Raw genomic sequence first — 24,962 nt, 5'->3', positions numbered from 1 at the left:
CAGCGTCTTATAAAACTTTATGAAGATGAGATGACTGAGAGTGGCACTTTAAGATGTTCACGTGCCATTGTTGATACATGATGATAGAACTATAGAGAAGAAACAACTTTCTCCACTCTTTTTTGATATTAGAATTTATTTCAGGATGTTCATCTGTTTCTACTTTTTTATTGTTATTATTTGTTGGAAATATTAGTGGGACCAGCTAGTCCTCTTTAATTGAAGTATTAAACTCCTGTTTGGTAAAGGCTTTTCTAAATATGTTGTTAGAAGCCTCTGAAAAAAAGATCTATCAAAACCTATCAACCAAAGCTTTTTCCCCAGAAAAACCTTTTCCTGATCCATAAAGAGGATAAAAAACTTTGAAACACTATTAGTAACAATAAAATAATAATAAAACCTCAGCTTTTTTTAATTTGCTGTTGAAAATGAAAACAGATGAAGGTACAACCTTTTCCTTGGCTTTGAGTTCTTTTTTTGACATAATGTTGACTCGAGAATATGCGGGTGAATGTTTCTTAGTCTTATTGTTACTTGCTACCATGCTAATCCTTCAAAATAAAATATGAACCTCTTTCTTCAGGGAGCAATCATATTGATATCTTGGTATACACTGGATTAAAAATACTTTTGTTTGTATGAATGGACCTACTCACGAGAGTAAAGTCCCCTTCCTAAGTAGAAGTTGGATTCGGACTGAGTATTATCAGCCTAGTTATTTGCAGAGGCACAGGGACACAATGGGAAGCAGAAACAATTTCTTTCATATTGTGCATCAAAATCATTCAGATGTTCTAGAAGGGTCTGCTTTATTTCCACTTTATTAAATGTAGTCTTGCTTATCCTTATACCAATTGTGTGTGCGTCTGTTTTCTGAAGGTATCTTCTTTTATTTATTGTAATATGGGAATATTGTATTTTTCAGTCTGTAAATTAGATATTTGATTCAATGCAGAGGCAGAACACAAGAGTGCTAAAAATGTCCAATTCCAGCAGGTGAAGGCAAGAGATGTTTAAAGCTTGGTGCATATAATGTTTATATTACATTAAGTACTCTGTTATTGCACAGGATGCTTATTGTTAGTGTCTGTAGGGAGAATCAGTTCCAGAGATTTCAATTTCAATAAACTGATTATGCAGTTCCACCACATACAATTAGGAAGGTAGTAATGAAATGGTTATGAGATCCCTTGGCATTCTGTAGTTGTTTTTTTTTTAATTTTGTAAATAACATCAGGAGCATTCTGAAGGGAAGTGTTTATGTATTTATTTATTATTGATCTAAAAAAATACATTTAACATTATTAGTTATTGCAAATCCAGTCTCAGTAACAGGAAGGAGATAAGCTATATCCACATTATTAAATGCAGGATGCCTGGGGAATTGAGGAGATTTATCCTTTATATAAATATATTAAATATTAATGAATAGTAATTACAGAAATTAATTTATATCTGCATTTAATTTTCTAATAACTTTTCATAGCTTTATTCCTTTGTTGCAAATAATGCATATTTAAATACATCCTCCTGATAAATACCTTGGTTGACTACAGAATGATCTTGTCCACTCATCAGAGTGCTTCATGTACTTCACTGGATAAGAGAGAGAGGATAAAGGGAAAAGAATTTTAATCCAATCAATGCTCTATGGCTCAAGAAGAGAGGAATCTCATCTCTTCTGAGGGCAAGAACAGAGGCAACACAGGGAGGATTCAAAAACTTACAAAGATTGCTGTATCTCACTGCAAGCTACACTTGGCCTTTTTGGGATACACTATTAATAATCATCTATTTTGAAAAGCCTAAAAGTATCTTGTTTGCAGTTTCTCATCAATCTGTGTGGAATGTTTTGGGTTTCCACAGCCTGATATTCTTTAGGTAGAAACTATATGGAAAGAATGCTTGCATTTATCTCAAAGTACAACTTTTTGTCCTCACAAGCTAGTTTTCTACTTTTCCACCAATAACATTTATTGTTGTTTTGTGGTTGATTTTTGCTTTCATTTGAGCTCAGGTTTGGGCACAAAACAGCTCCAGAAGAGAGGTCAGTTCCAATTCTGACATGGATATGTTGCATCATCTTGGACAAGTTAATCTTGGGCAAGACCACGGTCAATCTACTCCTTGCACCTGAGTTTCTCCATCAGTGAAATAGGTGGAGGACATTTCTTCTCCTTTTTCACTAGTCTAAACAATTAGATTCAGGAGAGAGATGAACTTTTCTGCTGTTTCAGGTTGCTAGAACTGGGTCCTCAGACAGTAAGTTGGATATGAACCATGTCTTACTGTGTCTGACTGCAGAGCTTCTAGACTTCCAAAATTTTTATGAGCTCCTTTTTGTTTTTCTTTTTGTTGTTTGTGGTTTGGTTTGTTTTGGTGTTTGTTTGTTTTGTTTTGTTTTGTTTTTTTAATATAGATTACAGGTGGGAGAAACATCTATATGAAATATAAGAGAAAAGAAAGGAAAAAGGTCAACTATGTGTGCTTATTTTTTTCCTATTCAAGCATGTCTGGATTCTCTTGGGAATAAGACAAACGGATGAGTCTTAATATGAGGGCCACCAGAGGCCTATGAGGATTTTACACAGTTCTCAAATAGTCAAAGAAAAATAAGTTTTTGTGTCCTTTTCTTTTCCCTGAGCATGGTTAGAATTGGGTCATTACTACCCAACAGGAGGACTTTTGACTTTCAGGAAATGGTTTTTCAGTGGTAAACTAGATTTGCAAGATCAAGTGTCCATGAAATCTTCACAAACAATAAATGCATCTTCCTGTTAGCAAGACAAAGAGATAGTTGAGGGAGATTTGGGGAAGAAGACAGAGGGGGTAAAAGGATTGCTGCCTTTGGAGGACATGGGTACCAATTCCCACCAGCTCAGCCACACAACAGAAATCACAAGAAAATTTCCAAACAGAATGGCACAGAACAGTATTGTAAATATACCAAGGTGGCAAAAGGGTGGCAGTTTGATAATGCTAGTCACTTGAGTTGTTTTGCCAAGTTATTCTCACTGCAACTAACAGTGATGGGGAAGTACATTCATTACCTTCTTCATGTTAAGCTGATTGTAAACAGTGGTGGTTTCTCTGTCTCATTTGAATTGTCTGCTAGTGCCTGGTACATATCTGAAAACCAAAGCACTTTTAAATGCACAATAAATTTATTATAAGAGGGAATCGCCTGATTCCAAGGATGATGAGAGCATGTCTAAAGAAATATTTAAGTCAGAAGTGGGGCTCATATCCCTCCTATGGGACACAGAGGGAGTGCTTCAGCATTTTCTGGGACCTTGGCAAATAGCACTGTTTTCATGTGTTCCTCTTGGTCTTTAATATTAGAAGATGCCATGAAGTTGACGTGCTGTGTCAAACCTACAGAAATTAATTAATATTTTTATATTGTAAAAATATTTGTAAAACAGATCTATCTAATTCAGGATAGAATTTGCAATTTGGCCAAACGGGAAAGTGTTGAATCGTCTAGATCCTCTTGTATTAATTTATTTATTTTTAATCAGCAGAGGAGAGCTTGAAAATATAAAAATTTTTAAGCACTCAGAACTGAAAACTTCCCTGGGAACCTGCAGGGATTCCCGTTGAGAAGGGTGAATGTGTTGGCCAACATGGAGTTGAGCAACATGTCAACAAACAAAAGTGTCAGAGAAGACTGCGGGGAGTCTATTGGTTTGAGCATCGATTCAGACACGTGTATTAGAATACAAAGAGCTACTCTGAATCTTATCTCCTGGCCTGCTGCCAGGTTCATTTCCAAGCTCAATGTTTCATGCTGCCAGGCTGAGTAATCCATGCTTTTGTGTGTCTGGACATACCAGCTCTGCTTGCTTTTGGTGCAATACATGCTGTCCTCAGTGCGAGAAGGCAGAAAACCCTCTGCAAGGTTCTGTTCTGCTTTTTGGAAGCAAGCGATGTTTCACGAGAAGAGGAATTTTTGTATAAAACTTACATTGTCAAGCTTTCCTACCTCTGGAGTGAACATGTAAAAATCCAAAGGTGTTGTACAATGGTTTTTCAACTGTATTATGTTGTGCCTGTTCAAAAATTTGAAAAGGAGGTCTTCAGTATGGTTTGCTACTTGAAGTCATTTCCAGTTCTGCCTGCCAGAGCCCAATCTCTTAGGATTGAGTTTTAGGGTGAGGATCATAAAAATAAGTGGTCCAATATACTGTAAATGTGAGTCACTGTATGTGTTTGAACAGTCCACATCAGTAGATGCCCAAAGATGAATGCTTTCTGCAGAAGTAGCCATTACATCTTTAGCAGTACTGCAGTTTAAGCTTCCTTATGCCACATTGCCCCTGCTCTGCCCTTGTGTACTGAACCCATGTGGTGAACCAGTTCAGGGAGCCCATCCTGCTGATAAGAATATATACCCCATCTGAGGCACCGCATGGGTAAAATGAAAGGGATTGCCAGCACGTCATACTGTAGCAGATCCATAGACACATGGGTTAGGTGCAGAAATATATGCTATTGTTGCACTTCATGTTCTTTGAGAGGACATGATGTTTAAGCGCAAAAACATGAACACAGAAGGGGTTTTGTTTAGCTGTCACTTAATCCCCATGCCTGTACATGTTGGCAGTGTTATACTGAAATTAGGCAGAAATGTGCAGGCTTAAAATTGAACAGTAAAAGATGTTGATTCATGCCTGCTTAATATAATGCATGTCAGGACTAGATCCATAAACTCCCAACAGAACTGGAGGACATTCAGACCTTCACAGGATTCATCTTTTTGAGTGATCCATTGGAACTCTCCTGTATTCAGCTGAACCGCTTGAGTGTCAGACAGCAGAATTTGTTCAACTGGATGTAAATTTGGGAAGAAATGTCCACACCTGGACTTGGCCTTTAAAAAAAACAACCACAAAACCACCACCACAAAGTAAAAACTCAACCAAATATTTGCTGAGAACTTTGATGAGTGGAAAATAGTTGCAGGGGATTTGCCTAATTGCACATGAAAGAGCTACACAAAGTCCTTCAAGAATCTAAACCATAGTAAGTAAATGACTGGAAAACCTTCACTGAGCACCATCATTGCTGCTGAAATGGCTGACAGCTATAAAAATTAACATGTTACTAATTATATTAGTGCTAGTAAATGCTAGGTTTCATTATTTTTATTCATGGCATACTGGGCAGAAAATAATTCAAACTAATGATTCTAAAGGTAGCCAGACAATATCATAGAATCATAGACTCATAGAATCGATTGGGTTGGAAAAGACCTCCGAGATCATCGAGTCCAACCCTTGGTCCAAATCCAGTCCATTTACTAGATCATGGCACTCAGTGCCACGTCCGATCTGCGTTTAAAAATCTCCAGGGATGGTGAATCCACCACCTCTCTGGGCAGCCCATTCCAATGCCTGATTACTCTCTCTGTAAAGAATTTTCTCCTGATATCCAACTTAAATTTCCCCTGGCGGAGCTTAAGCCCGTGCCCCCTTGACCTATTGCTGAGTGCCTGAGAGAAGAGACCAACCCCCACCTGGCTAGAACTTCCCTTCAGGTAGTTATAGACGGTGATGAGGTCACCTCTGAGCCTCCTCTTCTCCAGGCTAAACAACCCCAGCTCCCTCAGCCTCTCCCCATAGGACTTATGCTCCAGTCCCTTCACCAACCTTGTTGCTCTTCTCTGGACCCGCTCCAGCACCTCAATATCCTTCCTGAACTGAGGGGCCCAGAACTGAACACAATACTCAAGGTGTGGCCTCACCAAAGCAGAGTACAGGGGAAGGATCACTTCCCTGGTCCTGCTGACCACGCTATTTTTGATACAGGACAAGATCCCATTGGCCTTCTTGGCCACCTGGGCACACTGCTGGCTCGTGTTCAGCTTCCTGTCAATTAGTACCCCCAGGTCCCTTTCTGCCTGGCTACTTTCCAGCCACTCTGTGCCCAGCCTGTAGCGCTGCATGGGGTTGTTGTGGCCAAAGTGCAGGATCTGGCACTTGGCTTTATTGAACCTCATCCCAGTCTGTTCCCACACAGACTGTCTTGGGTCTTCTGTGCAAATGGGCCCTTATATCTTGACAGAGTGATGACCTTTCAAATGAAAGTAGATGGCTTCCTGGTGACATAGAGGGACTGGCTGAAATAGTTGTGACCATAAATGGTAGGGAATGTGAAAGAAATGGACTTGGGGAAAATAGGGCGCAAAGTAGTTTTGTGGAAGCTTTTGAGCCTAGGGGATGGTAGTGATGCCTAAACATTTTGCACTGTTGAAGTGTACTTACTATGTGACATAGGATATACAAAACTCCAGCATCACCTGGGAGCATTGTTACAGTCCTGCCAGATGAGGGAGTGGACCAAGGAAAATCCTTTCCATAAGAATTGCTTTGGTGCATTCTGTGCATTTGGTGCATTTGGTGCACCCTATTCAGTGTTCACTGCTCTTGTCTAATATGCAGAGGATTGGAGTTTGACACAAAATTGACTGTGGAGCTGGGCTGTTAAAACAGACCTTGTTAGTTGGAAAGATGAGGGATGTCACTTCTAATGTGTTCCCACATGTTTGCTTCTGTGATAGCACATGGAAAGGAGAAGACTGTACAGGTCTGGCAGATAAATGAGTTGTTTTCAAAAATCCTGGCTGTGGGTCACATTTGACTGCTCAGTTTGGGATGTGAATTCACTCTTGGTCTTTGTTATCTCTGTGAAATTGTCCCCCAAGGTAAACGGAGCAGAAAAATATTCATGCTAGAAATGCTGTCAACTGCTATTACTACATCATTAGTATTTCTTGTCATTTATTAAAAGCGAGTGATAATTCTTTAATGTTCATTGGCACTACAGTAGGAATGCCCTGTGGTTTTGTGTTGTATCTTCAGTAAAAGCTATCAAATATGTTCAGGAAAATGAATGGACCCAGAACCTATGAATTTCCTAGAGGAGGCAGGAAAAGGATTTTAGCCTCCAGTTTGTGCACTTGGGGACCCATAAAAATCAAGCTATTATACTTAGGTTGATTTTATAAATGACTCCACATCTGCTCCAAAAAAGTTTGGGGTATTCAGAAACCAAAAACCCTGTGGTACATGAGGACTGAGAGATGATTAAGCATGGCTCTGACATATATCTTGGTATATGGCACTCCTGCCATGACCTTTTGCAACTTTCAAGAGTGCCCCTTGAGAATAACACCAAATTGGTGCATATTAAAGAAATGGGAGAGTTATTTTAATTCAAATACTGATTTGGAATCAAGTTGCCTGACAAGGTGTAGGGTAGAAATGTGGTGGAAAACTCTATTTGGTTCTTGGTGGAGTGCAATTCAGTGACATCTGGCCTCCAAATATAAAAACTCAGTTTTGATTCTTCTGTTTCATTGAAATTATTTAAAGTAGATTAAAAGAGGAGAATTATGACAATGACACTTTAGACACTGTATTATTTTCATCAATTGTATAAAATTCAAATGGCAAAAAGATTTTAAAACAAAAAACTTTTCTTTTAAAGTACAAATTATGTATGTGTTGTTTTGTCCCAGAGTCTGCTTTTAACCCCCAAACACTGTAAACCTATGTAAACCAGGATTTATGATGGTTGTAATTGGACTCAATGTATTACAACTGAAATTTGCTAGCCAATTAAGAATTATTAGTAAAATCAAGAATTTCAGGAATGGGGGCGGGGAGAGAAAGCTGTCTTTGGATATTTTTTCAGAATGACTTTCAGCCTTGCTTAGGGGGGATAAAATGAGATGCTATTAGGAAGAAAAGTATCTCACCAGAGCTTGTAGCTATTGCTGTCTTGAATGCTTATGCAGCTGCTCCACTGGAGCCAGATTGATCCATTCACAGGCAATGATCATTATATATCATTTCATACAGAAAATGCAATGCCTTTCTTTTAAGTTGTCCTTTCTGATGGATGCTATTATACTGAATCTTATTGCATTATATTATAGTTCTGAAATATTTAGATATTTATGTCTTTGGCAAGTAGAAGAGTAGAGTGTGAATATGATACTGTGTTTGAAAATATTTATCTTCATGGAGCGGGAAAGTACTCTTGGAAGATGAGCTGCTCCTAATGAGGAAATTCTACCTTCTGTTCCAGCGTGAGAGGGTGAAGTGTAAGAGGCCTCCAGCCTTCAGGATTCCCTGATGTGTTTTAAGACCTTCTGTTAGTAGCAGAATGGTTACTATCTACTGGGATTTCCTCCACTCTTGCAATTTTAATGCGAAATATTTTTTTAATCCAAACACAAATTTATTCTAAGAAAAAATAGTGTGTTTAAAATTGCCTTATGTACTGCACTTGAGATTTTTTTTCTAAGAGCCACTCTACCTTTAAAAATGTAAGCAATTAGACCCACATATTTTTAATATTCTTGAAGTCACTGTGTCAGTGAAGACACTGTTTTGTTCAAGAATCCTCATAAAAGAGGAGGAAAACAGCACAGAAAAAGGAGAAGCTGAGCAGCAAAGAGGAGCGAACCCTTTAGAACTCTGAGCTTCAAAAAGAAATGAATGAAGGTTAAAACCTAGATAGGAGACATAAATGTTGTCACTTTTCTTTGCAGTGACTAAACCATTTTTTTCTACTGCCTGAGCTGTATATCCCATAGTGGGTCAGCCTGAAGTTCTGATATGAAATTATTTCGGTGCCCGGAGCTCAAGCACAGAGGCACACTCATCATGCTGCCTGATGTTGTAGGTAGGCAGCAGCCAATGCTGCCATGCCTTCACTCTCCAAAGCCTGGGCCCTGCTCCTGAGGTGTACAGTGTATAGGATGCTCAAATAACTGATCAAGTCAACAGTGACTCTACCTTGATGATAGTGTCCTAATATTTTAGGGAGCTATGCCTAGAAAACCTGATGCAGAAAGATCAACCCCTACTTAAAACACCAAGCACTGGCTTATATGCTGTTAGATGAACTCTCTTCCACCATGCTGCTCCCCATCAGCCTCTAGGTCTGCTGCTTGTGTCTTAGGAGAACTTAGGAGATATCTGTGCTGCTTGATCCCTTGCCTGGCACTTTGTGCGCTGCAAAGCAACACCACAGCGCTCTCCGGCTTAGCCCATTGGTATTTCAGAGCAGCTGGGCTGCCAGGACTGCTCTGTGACTGAGGAGTCCCAGCATGGAAGTGTTACAGGCAAGGACTGTGCTTAGAGACCCCCACCTGCAGTGCAGGCTCCCCTGAGAAAGCACAACATTCCTGCTTGCAGCCTATTGTGATAACCTCCAGCCCCAGCATATGACACAACACAACACAACCATTATGCCATCCTGAAAGGTCAGAATGTATGCACTGTCCTATAATCCAGTGCTTAGGATTTCAAACTTTGCAGGACTCAGAGATGCTTTAAAAAAAACCTTCTACTTTAAAATAAAACAGGAAGCCTGTGTCTTACTGCCACAATTTGTCTCAGAGTTATTATATGACATTAAACTTAGGGGGAAGAAAGTAACTTCCATGTAAGGAATTTCATGCTGTTCACAGTAGATATCACTTGGTATTAACTGTGTACTTGCATCTGTGCAGCTGCCAGAGCCTGGTTTTTCAATACCAAACAAAACTGTGTAAAATAAAAGAAAACATTAAAATTCTTATGAAACCTTGCAAAATCTTGCAACCTCTCCAAGATCTGAGGAGTGTCTATGCACAGGATTGCCTTACCCAGGAGCACAAAGAAGCATCACCAGTGCTTCATGCTAAAATTTATTTTAGTGAGACTGCTCACAAGAGTAGATTAACAAAGTGTAGGAATGTGTTGCTATCCTCTGCTGTTTTGAGCAAACCCCATCTGTGGTCATTTTTCAAAAAGAAAGGATTTGGAGGATACTGTTGTACAACTTGCACCTCCTGTGTTTCTCTGCAGGTAATCTATAGGCTGCTGGAGACATGCAGAAAGGGCTTGCATTTGTCCTCCAACCAGTGCTCCGCAGAAATTTCACCCAGAAGCCAAATAAAGATTTAGGATATATTTCAGCAGTGAACCAAGAGAGCAGCATCAGAACAGGAAAATTTTTGTTGATAACAGGTCATGTACTCAGCTAGCTAAGGATAAAGAAAGAAAAAGATATTGTGTCTATAAGTCTAACTAAGCCTGTGGATGTGCATTAAGGACTTAACTCAATTTGAAAAATGCTGCCCAAATTTGTTTCTACTGTGCGCAAAGTGTTTTTAGGCCTCAGATGAGCCATTATATTTATCCAGCATGACATCTTTTAAAATATTTTTGAATAAGAAGCCTGTATGGAGCATACATATTAATATAGCTTAAGTGAGCATGTTTGTACTCCTGATAGACAAGAATGGCTCATTTGGAGCCCTCCCAATTTTATGCTGTTTAGGAGGTGTGCTAGATCCCAGATGAAAACCCACAAGAAAATGTAATTAGTGGAACAAAATTTACTGCATATACCCCACGGCTAGTTTTTACATTGCAGCAGCTTTGCTGTTAATTTTAATTCTTCTCCAAAGTACTGAAAACAAGAAGTAATTGAGTTAGGGACCTAATCACATAAAAAAATCAAGCCTTATTTTCCAGTCCTTCCATACATCTTTTTCTTCAAAGAATATTTTTAAAGGGACCTGATCCTCTATTCATTAATAAAATAAAGCAACCAGGCTCTCAAACTTTGACCTTGAATTGTAACCTGGCAGGATCCAGATAATGGAAGCTGAAACAGAATGGCCAACTTTCTTGAGTAAAGATTTGTAGAATCTTACTTCTGGTTCACCAAGTTTCAGGCCAAAGCAAGTTTTACAGCCAAGTTATAAATATTTGAAAAATTTGAAGCATAATGGAAATGCTGACAGAACCTTAACCGCAGAGGCATAAGCAGCTCAGTGTTGCAATCTAGCAGTGCTGTTTTGACAATTGTTATATGATGGTACAATCCAGGTCTGGAGAACTTTTAGCTAAATATATCTATTTGAACCTAATTTACTTAGACCTTAAAATAATCATTCACATTAAAAATCTAGAGCACTCTGACGTATAGATCAAGACATTTTCTTTCTCCCTAATATATACCAGACAGGTACACATTAAAGTACACAATAAATACGCAGAGAGAGTATTAAATCACTGAGGTGGTGTTTCTTCAGACTTTTCTTCCGATCACTATGTACTGAACAATATCATAAGAGCAATATATCCTTCGAAGTGTTAATATGTAACCAGAACAAACAGACAACATAGGAAAGGTGGAGAAAAGTTAGATATATAAGCAAGAAAAAGTGAGTTATTGATTTTATTGACTGGTTTGTTAACTTCTGACATTGCAATAAAGCCTTATTTATTTGTATACAGAAGACTCAATTATATAGATACATATTATTTAAACAGCTGCATTATTTACAGTGGAATTGCAGTTTCATAAATAATATAGACCTGCACTTCTCAAGCTGATGTTTATCCATTGTTACCATTTAGGGAATTGTGGTATCCACAAATGCTCTTTGGAGGAAAGTCATTAGAACAGCATTTAGTAAAACCCATGCCATTATGCATGTCCAACGCACACTAGCACATACAAGCTGTGTTCTTCACAGTGACTGAAATAAAAACTGTTGCATCCTGTGGTTCTGTGACTGAAGGAAGCAGCATGCTGGCAATACCTGCTGATACTACTACCCTAATTGACATGCTCCTTTGGTCCAGGACTCCTCTATGCTCTGACAACCCAACAACACTGTCTGTGAGATGAAGTGGTGAAGGTGGTGAAGGTCTCAGAGGAGTTGCTGGGCACTAAGCCTAAATCTTCCTTTTGCTAGCTGAACACCTAATCTTTCTTTCATTTATGGCAGCCATAAAGAACAGACATTGGAAATTTTGGCTGTTTCAAACCAGCCCTGGCTGCCTTTAGCATATCCTCAAGGTTGGGAGCACTAAAAGAAGATATTAAGAAGGGAACAGCATTCCAATTCCATAAAGCACATCAAGTGTGCTAAACCACCTTTTGGTTACCAAAGGATCTGACTTGCAGGAAAGGTGGATCCAGGGTTCTCTACGCTCCACTTTGGCCAGACATAAGACAGCTTCTCTGTACAGACTAGCAACACAGCTGGGTTAGAGGGGCACAGAGTGTGTGTCTGTAGAGCACCATGTAAGCATAGCTGTGTGGCTTCCACACCAGGACTGGCTTCTCTCAGCTCAGCTGGGAGCATGGACAAAGAAGTTCAAATCTCTTTGTCTATATGTACCTTTAAACATTGTCTTATTTTTTGTACATACTGCTGCATCCTTCTAAAGGGTTGCATGGGTCAAAGTCAGATGCCAGAGCTCTTACAGAATAGTTAAAAAATGTTTTCTTTAAAAGCGCTTTTAGAAGGAATCAGTGATTACTTTTTGCTCAACTCCAAATTATATTTAGGAGGCATGTACACGTAGTCTGAGATCTGACATTATCCTCAAAGTAAATAATATGACAGCTGATGCTGGTTTTGTGTTGGTGTGTAATGGAGTTAGAATAATGACAGGACAATAACATTATAGAATTCTGCAAAGCCCTCACTCAACTTTAAGTGGAAGTAAAATGTTAGAAATGAGAGGACGATAAAATAATGCTTTGTAAAAAGGATAAAAGAATAGTGTTACCCGAGTCTATTAGTGACATAACACACTATGAATTCAATTAAATTAATAGCATCTTTTACCAGTAGTTATTTTTCAATTACTGTTATGCTGAAAAAATAAACAGAACAATATAATATGAAAATGAAGGTGATGTAGAAACTGATTTGTTTAAATATATGTATCTATATAGAGAGAGGCACATATATATATATATATGTGAAGACAAACACTGGTATGGATTAGAAACAGTTTGTGTATTCCGTGTAATTTAATCCTATTAGGATGTGTCTCAGTGCCCTATTTGAAGCAAGTTGCCTGCCACTTGCTATTTTGGCAAAGCTAAGTTGTGTGGCTTCTTTTTGCTTTTTTGCTTCCTTCTCAGCATGTTGTTACAAAGAGGTCTTGCATGTCTAGGTGCTATTAACTAGGAGATCTTTCATACACTTCAACTATCCTGGGATATATGCCTTTTACATGTAAAGTTTTTTTAACCTGTGCTGTTATTCTTAAACCTTTCCTAGAGAACTAATCCAACAGGTTTGTAATCCAGTGGGAGTTTGACTCTCATAAAGGCAAGATCAACATATTACAGGAACAGTATCCAAATGTTTGTAAACCACTTGGTTTTTTCTCTGCAGATATTTTGGGGTATTTTCAGCGTACAAAAGACCATTCTAGTGGCTGTTACAGTGTGTTTTATTATCATTGACTGGTAAATAGCTGCTCAAATCCAGACACAATGATAATGTTGGCTAGTTGTTCTTCAGCTATTTTTTATATTTTTAGCTTTTGATCTATGGAGGAGGGAAGGAATGGAGGGGTGGATGTGTGAACCAAAAACCCTTGCTTTGTTTTAAACTTGGTTTAGTAATGGTAAGGCTTGACATAGTTTGCAAGACCTAGTCAGCAGACAGTGCTCTTTAAAAACAGATTGTTTGGGAATTCCTGGCAAAAGTTTATTGTAAATAGCCACTACAATTGATTTCAGGCAATAATGAAGAGACAGAAGTTAATTCAGTTCAGGATTTACAAGATCTGGAGGCATACATACCATGAGTTTCTGGAATTCCCAGCCAACAATTTCATTTGAAATAATGTCTCACCCTGCTGAGCCGCATCATGAGAACCTGCTGCAGATATCAAATGGCACAGGTTGCTTTCGAAAGGCTGTTTTATCTTTGTAGCTAGGAATTTCTGAAGGTACATATGCAGCTAAATAGGTTTATAATGAAGACTTGCCAGTTTTGTTATATAGTGTGACCTAGGAGTGTGGTCTCCTGCATACAGAGTTGCTGCCACTGTTAAGGTTTCCTCTTGGATCTCGACTGGACTCCTACAGGACACCACTCTGTGGGACGGCTCTTTCAAGGGCCTCAATAAAGTCCAAACAGCTGAACAACCTGTAATGAGACACTTGATGGAGCTGCCCCACAGGGCTGTGTAAAGACCACAGCAGAAAGTGTAAAATTGTTTAAGACACCACAGGGATGAAACCAGACAGTGAACTCAGTAGCAATAGTGCTAAACCACTTTACCAGTAAACCACTGTTGCTTTACCATACTTGCTGTTAAGGATGCTCCAGTAAGAGTTTACATATATTGTGGATTGCATTTTGCTGAATGCTGACTCTGCTGCCAGGTGCTTTTATTAGGTTTAATTTAATGCTTTCTTCCTTAACTGGATATTCTCCTCTCAACAAAATAGGTGATTTGAATTTTTAAACAGGGTCTCATAGGACCAATAGGATACTAGGTTCACCTGCTTCCTATCTTACAGCTTGCTCTTTCCAATCCCTTGTCGAAGTTGTGAGTTGAATTTCTGTCATCGACCACCTATCTGTGCCCCTCCTTTGAAATTAATCTATCATTATAACTTGTAAAAAGCAAAGCATTTCAGACATACTACCCTTTTCTTCCACCCAGAAGCCTGAAATCCTGTGCACCAGAGGATGTGTGCATCCACACACATTACCTGTAGTACCATCAGCCAAATATATATTAAGTAGACTGTGCAAGGTTCACCAGGCAAAGAGCAATGTATATCATTATAAGGTATCTTCATATTCTACCTTATTTCGGGGAAGAGTACAGGAGTCAGATGGGGAGGGTGAATGTCCAGAAGTTGGGCTCTTGGTGGAAAACTTGCCCTCTTCCCTATTAGGAACAAAAATCACATGAATAAGTAAATGCCGTAAAAAATTATAAAGAAACTTTAGACAGCTATAAAGATGGCAAACTGAAACAGTTGTTCCAAAATAGATATTCTTTAACGTGCTCACTCTTTGGCATTTAGTAAGCTTCAAGGAATGGAAGGAAAGGAAAGTTTAATATAGAGAAGCCTCCTGCCCTTCTTAGCTAGGGATCAGCTGCCCAACATGAAATAATAATGCATTCAACTGTCCATCTTCTGGTTAAGTAACCTTTATCATCATTGCATTCACCAGCATTAACAGCAAACAGTGAGTATGAAATATTGTATGAATTCAGGTAAAACTGATAAGGTCTTTGTGACCTTAATGTGATTATATTTGTGGTAACATATACAGTATAAAAGAAACTAGAACTCTCAATATGAAGGGTCCAGTTCATAAAAAATGTATCTACCATTAACAAAAGATTTTTATGCACTGTACTTAGGGGGTGAAGAAAAGTAGAATGAGTCTATTTTGAATAAAGAACATACTTTTGCAATTATATTCCTTCACGTTTTCTGCAGTAGCAACACTTCTTTTCTTACATGAAATATCTGAAGCGGAAGAATATTCATATAGGCACAAATAAGAAAAAAATTTCTCTTAGGGAAAAGAGAAAGAGGAAAAGATGAGACAATTAAAGAGGACCAAAAATAAAGATGGGAAAGAAGAAAATTTAAGGCTTTGGGAGAACTGGGGCTTTGAGTTATCTGTGATTTTTGAGCCTTGGTGTGGTAGTTTTTTGTTAGGTGGTAAATTCAAATGGTGGTTGCCCAGGAGAAGTTATCTGTAACATGAATCACTTAATTAGCCTGATTTTCATTATAAACAGTCACAGAGTTTTAGTGTTATCAGTCCTAATCCAGAAAGATGTAGGTACATAAATACAAATCAAGCTCTGTGCATATGAGTAATGAGGACAATGATTTCAGCTACCTCATATGCCTTGTGTGGGAAGATCCCTTAGAAGAAAGTATCCACAGGGATCAGGCAGAGATGGCATTTTGTGCTCTACTGGCAGAATGATTTTGAGCTCTCCAGATGATTTAGTAGCTTTGCAGTTCCAACTGTGTGGCAGTTTCAGATAAGTATAAAACTGTGGTGTTTTACTAAAGTAATGAATGATACACTCAGTAAAGCAAAGCTGCTCTATTCATTCTGCTGTCTAATTCATTCTGTTTTGCATGTAGAATTTTTAACATTTCTGTACAGAATATTACATTGAAATATATGTCAATATGGTAAATCAATTTATACCATTTCTTTATCATGCCACAAACATTTTCAAAAGTAAACGAGAAGGTTTTTATACGTTGGTAGGGGAAAATTCAGAATGAGAGTTCTGTAAGTTGACACAATCTGACATTGTGGAAGACTTACACAGTATTTGTATGTTGTGCTAAAAGGATTGAACAGTAAAATAATAACATCAACCATTGCAGTTCTGTTAAGTTTCAGAATTAAGAGGTGTTGGTAGTAATCCTACTAACATGCACATCTCTACTTCGTTGTGTTTCTTTGTGAGGGTGCCTAAAAATAAAAGCTTAGAATCTAAAGTACAGGTCAGTAGGAAAAGGTGAATTGCTTAATCATCTGTGGAATAACCTGGTACTTAGACCAGTTTTATACAATCCAAATGAGTGAATTTTGTGCCACATCTTAGGCATGGACTGGAAGGAGACAACTATCTAGTTACTTAAGTTAAATATGAAACGTCTAAGCTTAAATTCATACCTTTCAGTGGATGAATCATTATTCTAATGTAATTTATGAGATTGATTTTCTTTGCTGAAGTAACAGGAATATCTCCTCTGATAACTGCAGGATAATACCATTGTAAACTGGATTCAGCATAAAATCTCAATTTTCTCTCTTGCAAGTACTGTGTTTGTGAAATTTTGGGTAGCAATCTGATTACTAAGGTTTTATGATGAGGTGATTTGTGAAGGCTTCCTCCCTGCTAGTCCAAACTCTGAGGAAACAGGAAAATGAAAATAGTGAAATTAAGAGCCATAATATGGTGGGTTTTGGCAGAATGAAGATTGTTTGGGAGGTATGTTATTTTTATCAGTTGCATCTTTTTCTTTCAGCTACTAAATTTTGTTCAACAAGATTTTTCTTGGTATAATTGTCGACAGTTAAGGGTTCATTTAATGAAGAGATGAGTTACTTTAATCAGAGATGATGGACTTCCACACACCATACCTGATAATAGTTTGTTTAATTTCTTTGAAAGTTACATTTTTTCTCCTGATAATATTGCTTTTGCTCTAAATTTGCAACTATATTATATGCTCAGACAGTGAGTTTATTAGTTTTTTAAATGTAAGAACTATATTTCTCCCAGATAGTATTTTTAATTATTTCATTCTCAAAGCTGTATCTTTACTGGGAGTCGTCTCAGTGAGTAAAAAAATGTCTACTCTCGATTTCTTATTGTTACGGTAACTGAGATAAATGCAAGTAATTTAATGTCACATTTTGGAACTGTATCTAAAGATTTTAATATGAACTGTTCTTTGAAATGTTGTGTTCTTTTATTAATGTTGCTTCATTTAAAATATTTGCTTAAATCTCAGAAGGATTTATGTGTTCTTTTGATTACTGAAAATCTAGTATTATTAAATTTGATCTTGCTTATTTTTCAAAGCATTGAGTACTAAAGAGAGGTGGCCTAGCATCTCCATGGGTCTGATACAAATGTGAGACATATTGAATTAATTCTTGAAGAACATATCCAGATAATCTGCTAAGACTAGTCCTATGCTGCAATTTGGTCATTGGTTTTGAGTGAGCTTTGGTTCAGAGTTCGAAAAGAGATGCCAGTGTGCCTTTGAGCAGGCACAAGAACACATCCGCAGAAGGGCCAAGGCAGAGTTGGATGTACAAGTTTGATGCACTCAGTCGTCTATCCTGTAATGCTCTTCAGTATAGTTCCATCTGCCAGTCAGCTGCAGGTTTCCTGCAAGCATAGGACACTGGGTGAGACAAGGGCATTGCATCCAAGAGAGGATGCTGGGGAGCACATGCAGGCTCACCTTGTCAGAACTGTTGGTAGCCCTGGAGCAGCCAGGAGCCACAGAGCGGTTTTGTGTTTTGACGTGTTTTCCTGAACAGTGTAACCACAGCTGAGGATATCTAGGTGCCTAAATGGTGCTTATATGAGAATCCAGATCGGAGTCCCTCTTCCCCATTAGTTTAAAGTGGGGAATTAGAGCGTTCTCTCCTTCTTGGGGTACTGGAAGATAAAGACACTTAGAACTGAATTACCGTTTGTATTGCTGAAAATGTGTAAGAAACAAAAAGGAAACAAACTGTGGAAAGCCTGTTAATAACTAGTACATTTACAGTTGTAATTTTGTATGAGGCTCAGAGGCCTTGGGCCTTGGGATGCAGAATTTCTTTTTTCTTCTGATCTTTGTCTTGTTGTTTTCTCTTTTTAAAACCACATATTGTACAACATAGTTTTTCACTTGGTTTGGGGAGGGTTTTTTTCTCTTTTTGATAAGAGGACAAAATGTTGCCTTGGTTTTACTTAGCTTTATTTTAAATAATATTTTATTTTAAGAAGGTTATTTTACAGTGTTTACAGTGCACTTCAATTTTTTATTATGTCATGCCCTTCCAGCCCCTTGGTGGGATGAGAGGTGAACGTATGCATTATATAATTCATAATTAATTTATGATGAATCACATATGATGAATACTGCTTATTAAATATTAAAGCCTTGCCTACAGTCATGGTGGTACTATGGCAGTAGCACAACTGTCTGTTCCGATGGTACTATTGAGCAATTGACCTAGGCTGCGATATCAGCACCCAGTTATAAGAGAAGTCTTAGCTACTTCCCTGGACAAATGGTGTTAAGGAGAATTGGCTCTCTTTCCAGAGTAAGTGCCTTTTACTGCCTTCTCCTTGCCCCTTGTGCACCACCGGTTGGAGGTATAATAAGAGTGCAATCTCTGGAAGGCATAGTTGAGAATAGAGAAGGTGCTGCTGGTAGCTCCTCAACTCCATAGGGACTGTTATGAGTCCTAGTTCCTTCCTTCAGTGATAGAAAGCTGGACAGAGTTGAAGAATAGCCTAACAGAAGGTAATGGCCTGGATCTGGACAAGTGGAAATCCAGGCTAGATTTTGACAGTCCATTTTTATTAGTGAGGATTGGAATTCAGACAGGGGAATAATTTACCTGCAGAGGTCATTCCAGCATCTGTAACTGATCAACTCCCAAATAAAGGCAGTAAAATAGAGGGCAGAAACCATGTAGGGGATGGCTTGCTACCAGTTTAGGGCAGTTGGTCCTAATGAAGGTATTTTTCCAAATTCATGGCAATAAATCTGGAAATTAGAAGTTGTAGAGAAATCAGATATAGACAGGGCTGTCCTGACTCCTCTGAAAACAAGGGAATCCACCCAGTCAACATTATAAGGCAGAAAAGGAAAAGTAGCCTTCTATCAGTGTTTTGTGCTCTGCTTTACCTTCCTGGGAGCATTGACCTGTGTGTCTCACTGAATACAGCAAGGAAAAATGCTGCCGCTGTGTGTGATGCAACAGAGCTTAACCCTGAAATCCTCACTTCACTGTATTTATTGCCAGCCCAGCAGGCAGATTTTCCCTTGCATTTTCTTGATTCAACTGGCTATTATAGCAGATGGACTAGAAGGTGCAGGAGAGATGTGAGAATTTCAGTCTGAGAATATGGCATGGATAATTTCATTTAGGATGCCACCTAAGACCCCATGAGTGCATGTGAAAGTGTGTGCTGTTTTCCTCAGTTGCCTGCATCTAAGGGAAAGTAAATTAGAAGAAGCAGGCAGAGATTTGAGCACTGAAATAAAAAAAAAGGATCGTCTGTGGTGAGTAACTGTGTGAAAGGAATGTAATCCTAAGTGATTCCAATTAGTACAATGCAAAAGGAAAGGAGTGTAATTAATTTTGACTTGATGTATAATCAACTTGTACTACACAAAGATTGTGAGATCAAATATTGAAAATCCTTAGGGTACAGATAGCAGAAATCAGTTGTTCTTTGGATAGCTGTACCATGGAAAAAAGAATACTAAAGCACAGGTATATTTTTTCAGAACTTATTATTTATTTTCTGAGAGCTCAAGCTATAGAAATTGAAATAAAATCTAATACTAGTCAATATTTGACTATGGTTTTGTTTTTTTCCCAATGCTTTCATAGGATAATTTAATGATTTGACAGATTATCAGGAGCTTGTTTTAATATTAATTAAATAACACACAAAGACAGAATTCTCAGTCCTTAAAATTACATAAATAAAATTGATTTATAAGATTTGATCTTAATGGGGAGTGATATATTCATTGGTATTGAGCCTTTGATCTAATACCACTTTATACATACCGCTGTGATGAGAAGATTAAAAAAAAAGGATCATAACAGTATATGGAAATTACCAAAGGAAAAATTATGTTTAGTAACATAGTGGGTTTTTTGTATAGAAGGGACCTGTACTGGGGAAACCCTGTCTTTGGTCTTAGGGATGACAACTAGGATTGTTATGCATTTGAAAGAAACAGTTTTCACTGAGTCTCACATATCTCTCTTTTCATTTAACTCAAATTTGTAAATTGCAGATAAAGTTTGGTGACTGCACCTCTTTTTGCACATTATTAGGCAATTGTTAGAATACTCACTGATTATTGTAGGTCAGCTTATTCTCATTATTAAATGACAGTGATCATTAAAATGCCAAACATATTTTTACAGATTTGATCTTTATAAAATATCAGCAAGTTTTTATGATTTTATTAGTTCCAAATCAGATATTTCAATAGACCATTTGTAAGTATTTCTAGAAAAATATCCATTTCTGAGTTTTTGAGACCACACAAAAATATTTACAAATTAATCAGATTTTCAGATTTCTGCATAATAGCTCTGCACATTTATTGTTTAATCTAATTCTAAAATTCTGTTATGATTGACGCCTTGCTGTAGAGAGAGAAGTCAATTGAATAATGTGTAGCAGTCAGTTTTATTTGTACCTTAATGTGGTGAAGGTGGATTTTTTTTTTCACATTTCCATTATTTATAAGTTGTTCCCCTTGGAGAATATATAAAAGAATTTGTTTTAAATGAGCTGATAATACCCTCTTTAAAATTTATAAGTATGACAGAATCATATCCTTTTTCCTTACCACTCAAGGATGTACCAAGAAACTGGTTCTGAATTCTCCTGCTATTCATAGGACAAACTGGAAAAGAGCATCTTGTTAAGGTTTACTTAGAAAAGAATTTCAACCACTCATCAGAAAAAAAAATAACAGAACAGGAGGTATTGTACCAACCAGCAAACCTGGTGCTATTGCCAGGATTTTATTTACAAGAGACCACAGTACTCTTGCAGCTACGTTTGATACTTGCTGTCATTCTTATAACTTCAAAGATCAGTGTGGGCCTGATCATGCCGTCAGTGCTGACAAACTGTGCGAATCAGTGCAAACCCGTCCCTCAGTGAAAGTGGAGGATTGGGATGTAGTTTTGAAAACATCTTGGTACTTTCTTACAACTGATAAGATGTTTTTATTTCTCTTCTTCCCTTTCAAATCAATATTGCAGACTTCAGCAAAATCCAGTAGGGCTGGACTGTGTTTTGTGTTTAGCAAGTCATTAGTGCCCAGTGTATAGTTTGATTGTTGGATATTGATCATCTCAATAAATGCTGAAAATTCCTTGGTTTCACAGAGTTTTGCTCAACCTCCATATGCATTTTAAAAAACAAGATGTTATTTGGAAGCATACCAGTTTTCAGTTATAATAGTGCCTTTTTATTCTGCATAGTAGAGTCTTTGCTGCCTCAGTAACTGGCAAAAGAAAATGCTTTATTAAGATAGAAAGTAGATGTGACTTCATTGTTTTTCAGATAATTTTTGCTTCCAGAAATTACAATGGCTGATGTTCAGCTAAGCATAAAAAAATGCAGTTCCCACATGCGCGGAGTGCTCATGTAGACTATGTAAATTGATGTATAATGTAACCCACATTAACTGGGTTGATGATATCTTCAGTTTCACTGCTGTCAAATTTCTGTAACTCCTTGAATGAGTTGACTGGTCTGAATGAATGTTAGCATAATTTATGCAGCTGATAAGTGATTTGAGTGCTTGAGTTATTGATAAAGTACTTAAACATATAATTTTCAGCTTCATGTTATGTGACATCAGAGTAGGAGGTAACGTGGCAGTCCCCAGGCTTGATATTAAAGTCACTTTGCTCTTTGGATTTCAGAGGCCAGAGGAAACACAGTGCTGCCTGACACAAGCCCAGGAGACCAGCACCAACCCAGTCAGTCCCATCCTGCATTCCCTATTGGACCTCAGGTCAGTATCTTTTCTTTCAACTAATTGAAACATACAATTTTGTAAAAAATAAATAACCATGATTGATCATCTTTGATCTGTGTAATGTAGAAGACGTGATTCTCTTTGGCTGCATTCAATGTTACAGAAAGGGAGCAGAAAGTTTTTTGTATGTTTTTCTAAAATAAAACCTAAGCAGTTTTGCATATTTAAGAGGTTAAATTATTTGAATTTCTTATGTAAATTACTTTTGAAATAAGTGTAAAAACTTGTACAATTTTAATACAACACCTTTGGCTCTGACAATTCTGCCTGTCACACACAGCTCTTGCATTAGTAAGACATTTCATTATCTTTTCTGCCAGGTATTTATTTTTTGTTGAGCACAGTGTAGGCACTTAATGAGACTTTTAAATATTTTCCATCGCACTTCACAATTTTATCCAAGTCCAGCCATACTCTAAAAAGATACTCGATATTCTTCCACTTTCTAGGACAGTCTTGGTCCACAAAGTTTCTGATAGTTGTTACTATAGTGTTTTCTGTTGTTACCAATCAGTATACAACTGGGAAGATTTGGGAAATGTTGGTATTTAGGTACTTGTAGGCTGACTTGAGTTAGACCTTCTTTCATTCATAAATTATCTTGGGCGAATGTGTAATGAATTTTCCAGTCTAAATTCAGCTGGGATTGCTACCATGCGACATGATTGGGGCTTACAGTTTCAGACTGTCAAAACTTTCTGTGTTAGTGAAAATGTGTGCTTTAAGATATTGGAAGCAGTGCATATCTTTAATGGAACATGAAGGATCCCAAGCCAGAAGAGTTATAAGCGTGTAATACTGAGCTATACACAGTACAATAGCTTTGTGTTTGTGGTTTCTTACAGCAGCTACTGACAGCCCAACAATTAGCCTCAGCAGTAGCGGGGGTGATGCCAGGAGGCACTCCAGCCCTTAATCAGCCAATCCTTATTCCTTTCAACATGGCTGGGCAGCTGGGGGGTCAACAAGGACTTGTCCTAACTCTACCTACAGCGAATCTCACCAACATCCAAGGACTGGTAGCGGCAGCTGCAGCAGGAGGCATCATGACTTTGCCATTGCAAAATCTACAAGGTAAGTCATGCTGGCCATATTTCTAATAGGTTCTTTCACTTGTTTGTTTTAAATCATCTCTTCTTTAAAACAAGTGATCTCTTTTCCAAATTAAATGTTGCTGTCCATGCATATTGAAAGTTAATACCTGGCTTGTTTTTGAATGCTTGAGAGATACTTAAGGGATATTTACATTTTTTAAAAACATATTGGAGGTGGATCCATTCTACGGGTGAGTGATGTAAACCACTTGAATGATTCATTAGGCTTTTTCTGTCATCAGTGATCAGTGTTCTCTAATCACAGCTTACTTTAAAATTTGAAATCATAGAATCATAAAATCACAGAATGCTAAGGGGTTGGAATGAACCTTAAAGATCCTGTAGTCTCAAACACCCCTGCCATAGGCAGGGACACCTCTCACTAGACCAGGTTGCTCAAGGCATTATCCAACCTGGCCTTGAATACTGCCAGGGTTGGGGCTTCCATGGCCTCCTTGGGCAACTGTTCCAGTGTCTCACCACCCTCACAGTAAAAAATTTCTTCCTAATATTCAGTCTTTCAATTTGTACCCATCACTACAGTTCCTGAAAAACAGTCCCTCTGTCTTTCCTGTAAGCCCTCTTCAGACACTGGAAGGTTGCTATGAAGTCTCCAGGCAACCTTCTCTTCTCCAGGCTGAACAGCCCCAACCTTCTCAGTCTGCCTTCATAAGGGAGGAGCTCCAGTCCACTTATCTTCATGGCCCTCCTCTGGACTTGCTCCAACAGTTCCATAACATTCTTATGTTGGGGCCACCAGAACTGTACGCAGTACTCCAGGTGGAGTCTCACAAGAGCAGAGAAGGGGGAGAATCACCTCCCTCAACCTGCTGGCCACATTCCTTTTGATGCAGTCCAGGATTCCATTGGCTTTCTGGGCTGTGAGCACACACCACTGGCTCACGTTCAGTTTTTCATCACCCGTCACCCCAAGTCGTTCTCTGCAGGGCTGCTCTCAGTCACTTCTCTGCCCAACCTGTAGGTGTGCCTGGGGTTGCCACAACCCAGGTGTAGGACCTTGCAATATGGTTTGCTGAACATCATGAGGTTTTCATTGGCCTACCTCTCAAGCCTATCGAGGTCCCTCTAGATGGCATCCCTTTCTTCCAGTGTGTTGACTGCACCACATATCTTGTTTCACCACTGCTGATTAGAGCAGCTAAATGTAGGCAACTAAAAACACAGTATCGCATGAAAATAACTTAAAAAAAACCCAAACAAAAAAAAAAAAGCCCCTTTTATAATAAGATCAGAGTTTTCTCAGCTGTCGTCCTTGTCCCAGATACATGTTTTCATTCTTGCTGTGGGAGGTCTGCTTTATCAATAAGGTTCTGCCAAGAAACAAGCAAAAAGTAAATGCCTGTATGCATCCTCCCCATTATCTGAGCTGTACCATATTTGCAACTGTTCTACCCTAAAAAATCTGCTGCATTTTCTTTGTGGTCTAAAATCAGACTGAAAGCTCTTCTAGAAGATCTCTTTTCTTCTCTAGTATTCTCTCCTGTTAAATCAATGCATCTGATGCTGTTAGTAACAGTACTCAATCCAAATACATACGATATAAAATACAGATAGTATTTATTTACTATTCCTAACACGTTGGTGCTTCTTGGAATGCAGTTGCTGCTGTACAGAACTGAACAAAACATAGTAAGTTAGCCAATATCTTACAATAGAATTGTACTTAATGAAAGAAGATAGTAAAAGCAGTGATTGTCCAGTGCAAAA

The 24,962-nt window shown here is 38.2% G+C and overlaps 1 protein-coding gene across 8 annotated transcripts in view; it reads left to right on the top strand.

Annotated features, from left to right (window-relative positions):
* Positions 1 to 24,962, top strand: part of POU6F2 (POU class 6 homeobox 2) — a 351,623-nt gene that overhangs the window by 146,691 nt on the left and 179,970 nt on the right. For 7 of the 8 annotated variants that reach the window (XM_051798733.1, XM_051798730.1, XM_051798729.1 and 4 more), the window contains 2 exons: positions 22,025 to 22,116; positions 22,986 to 23,214. In XM_051798733.1, coding sequence (XP_051654693.1) covers positions 22,025 to 22,116; positions 22,986 to 23,214 — 321 coding nt within the window. The remainder of the gene's footprint in view (positions 1 to 22,024; positions 22,117 to 22,985; positions 23,215 to 24,962) is intronic. The other variant, XM_051798727.1, reaches the window with a different exon arrangement.

This window comes from Manacus candei, unplaced genomic scaffold (assembly GCF_025592945.1).
Source record: "Manacus candei isolate 608988 ecotype Guabito, Panama unplaced genomic scaffold, ASM2559294v1 h1tg000049l, whole genome shotgun sequence".
NCBI lineage: Eukaryota > Metazoa > Chordata > Aves > Passeriformes > Pipridae > Manacus > Manacus candei.
This window is presented reverse-complemented; position numbering and strand designations above follow the sequence as displayed.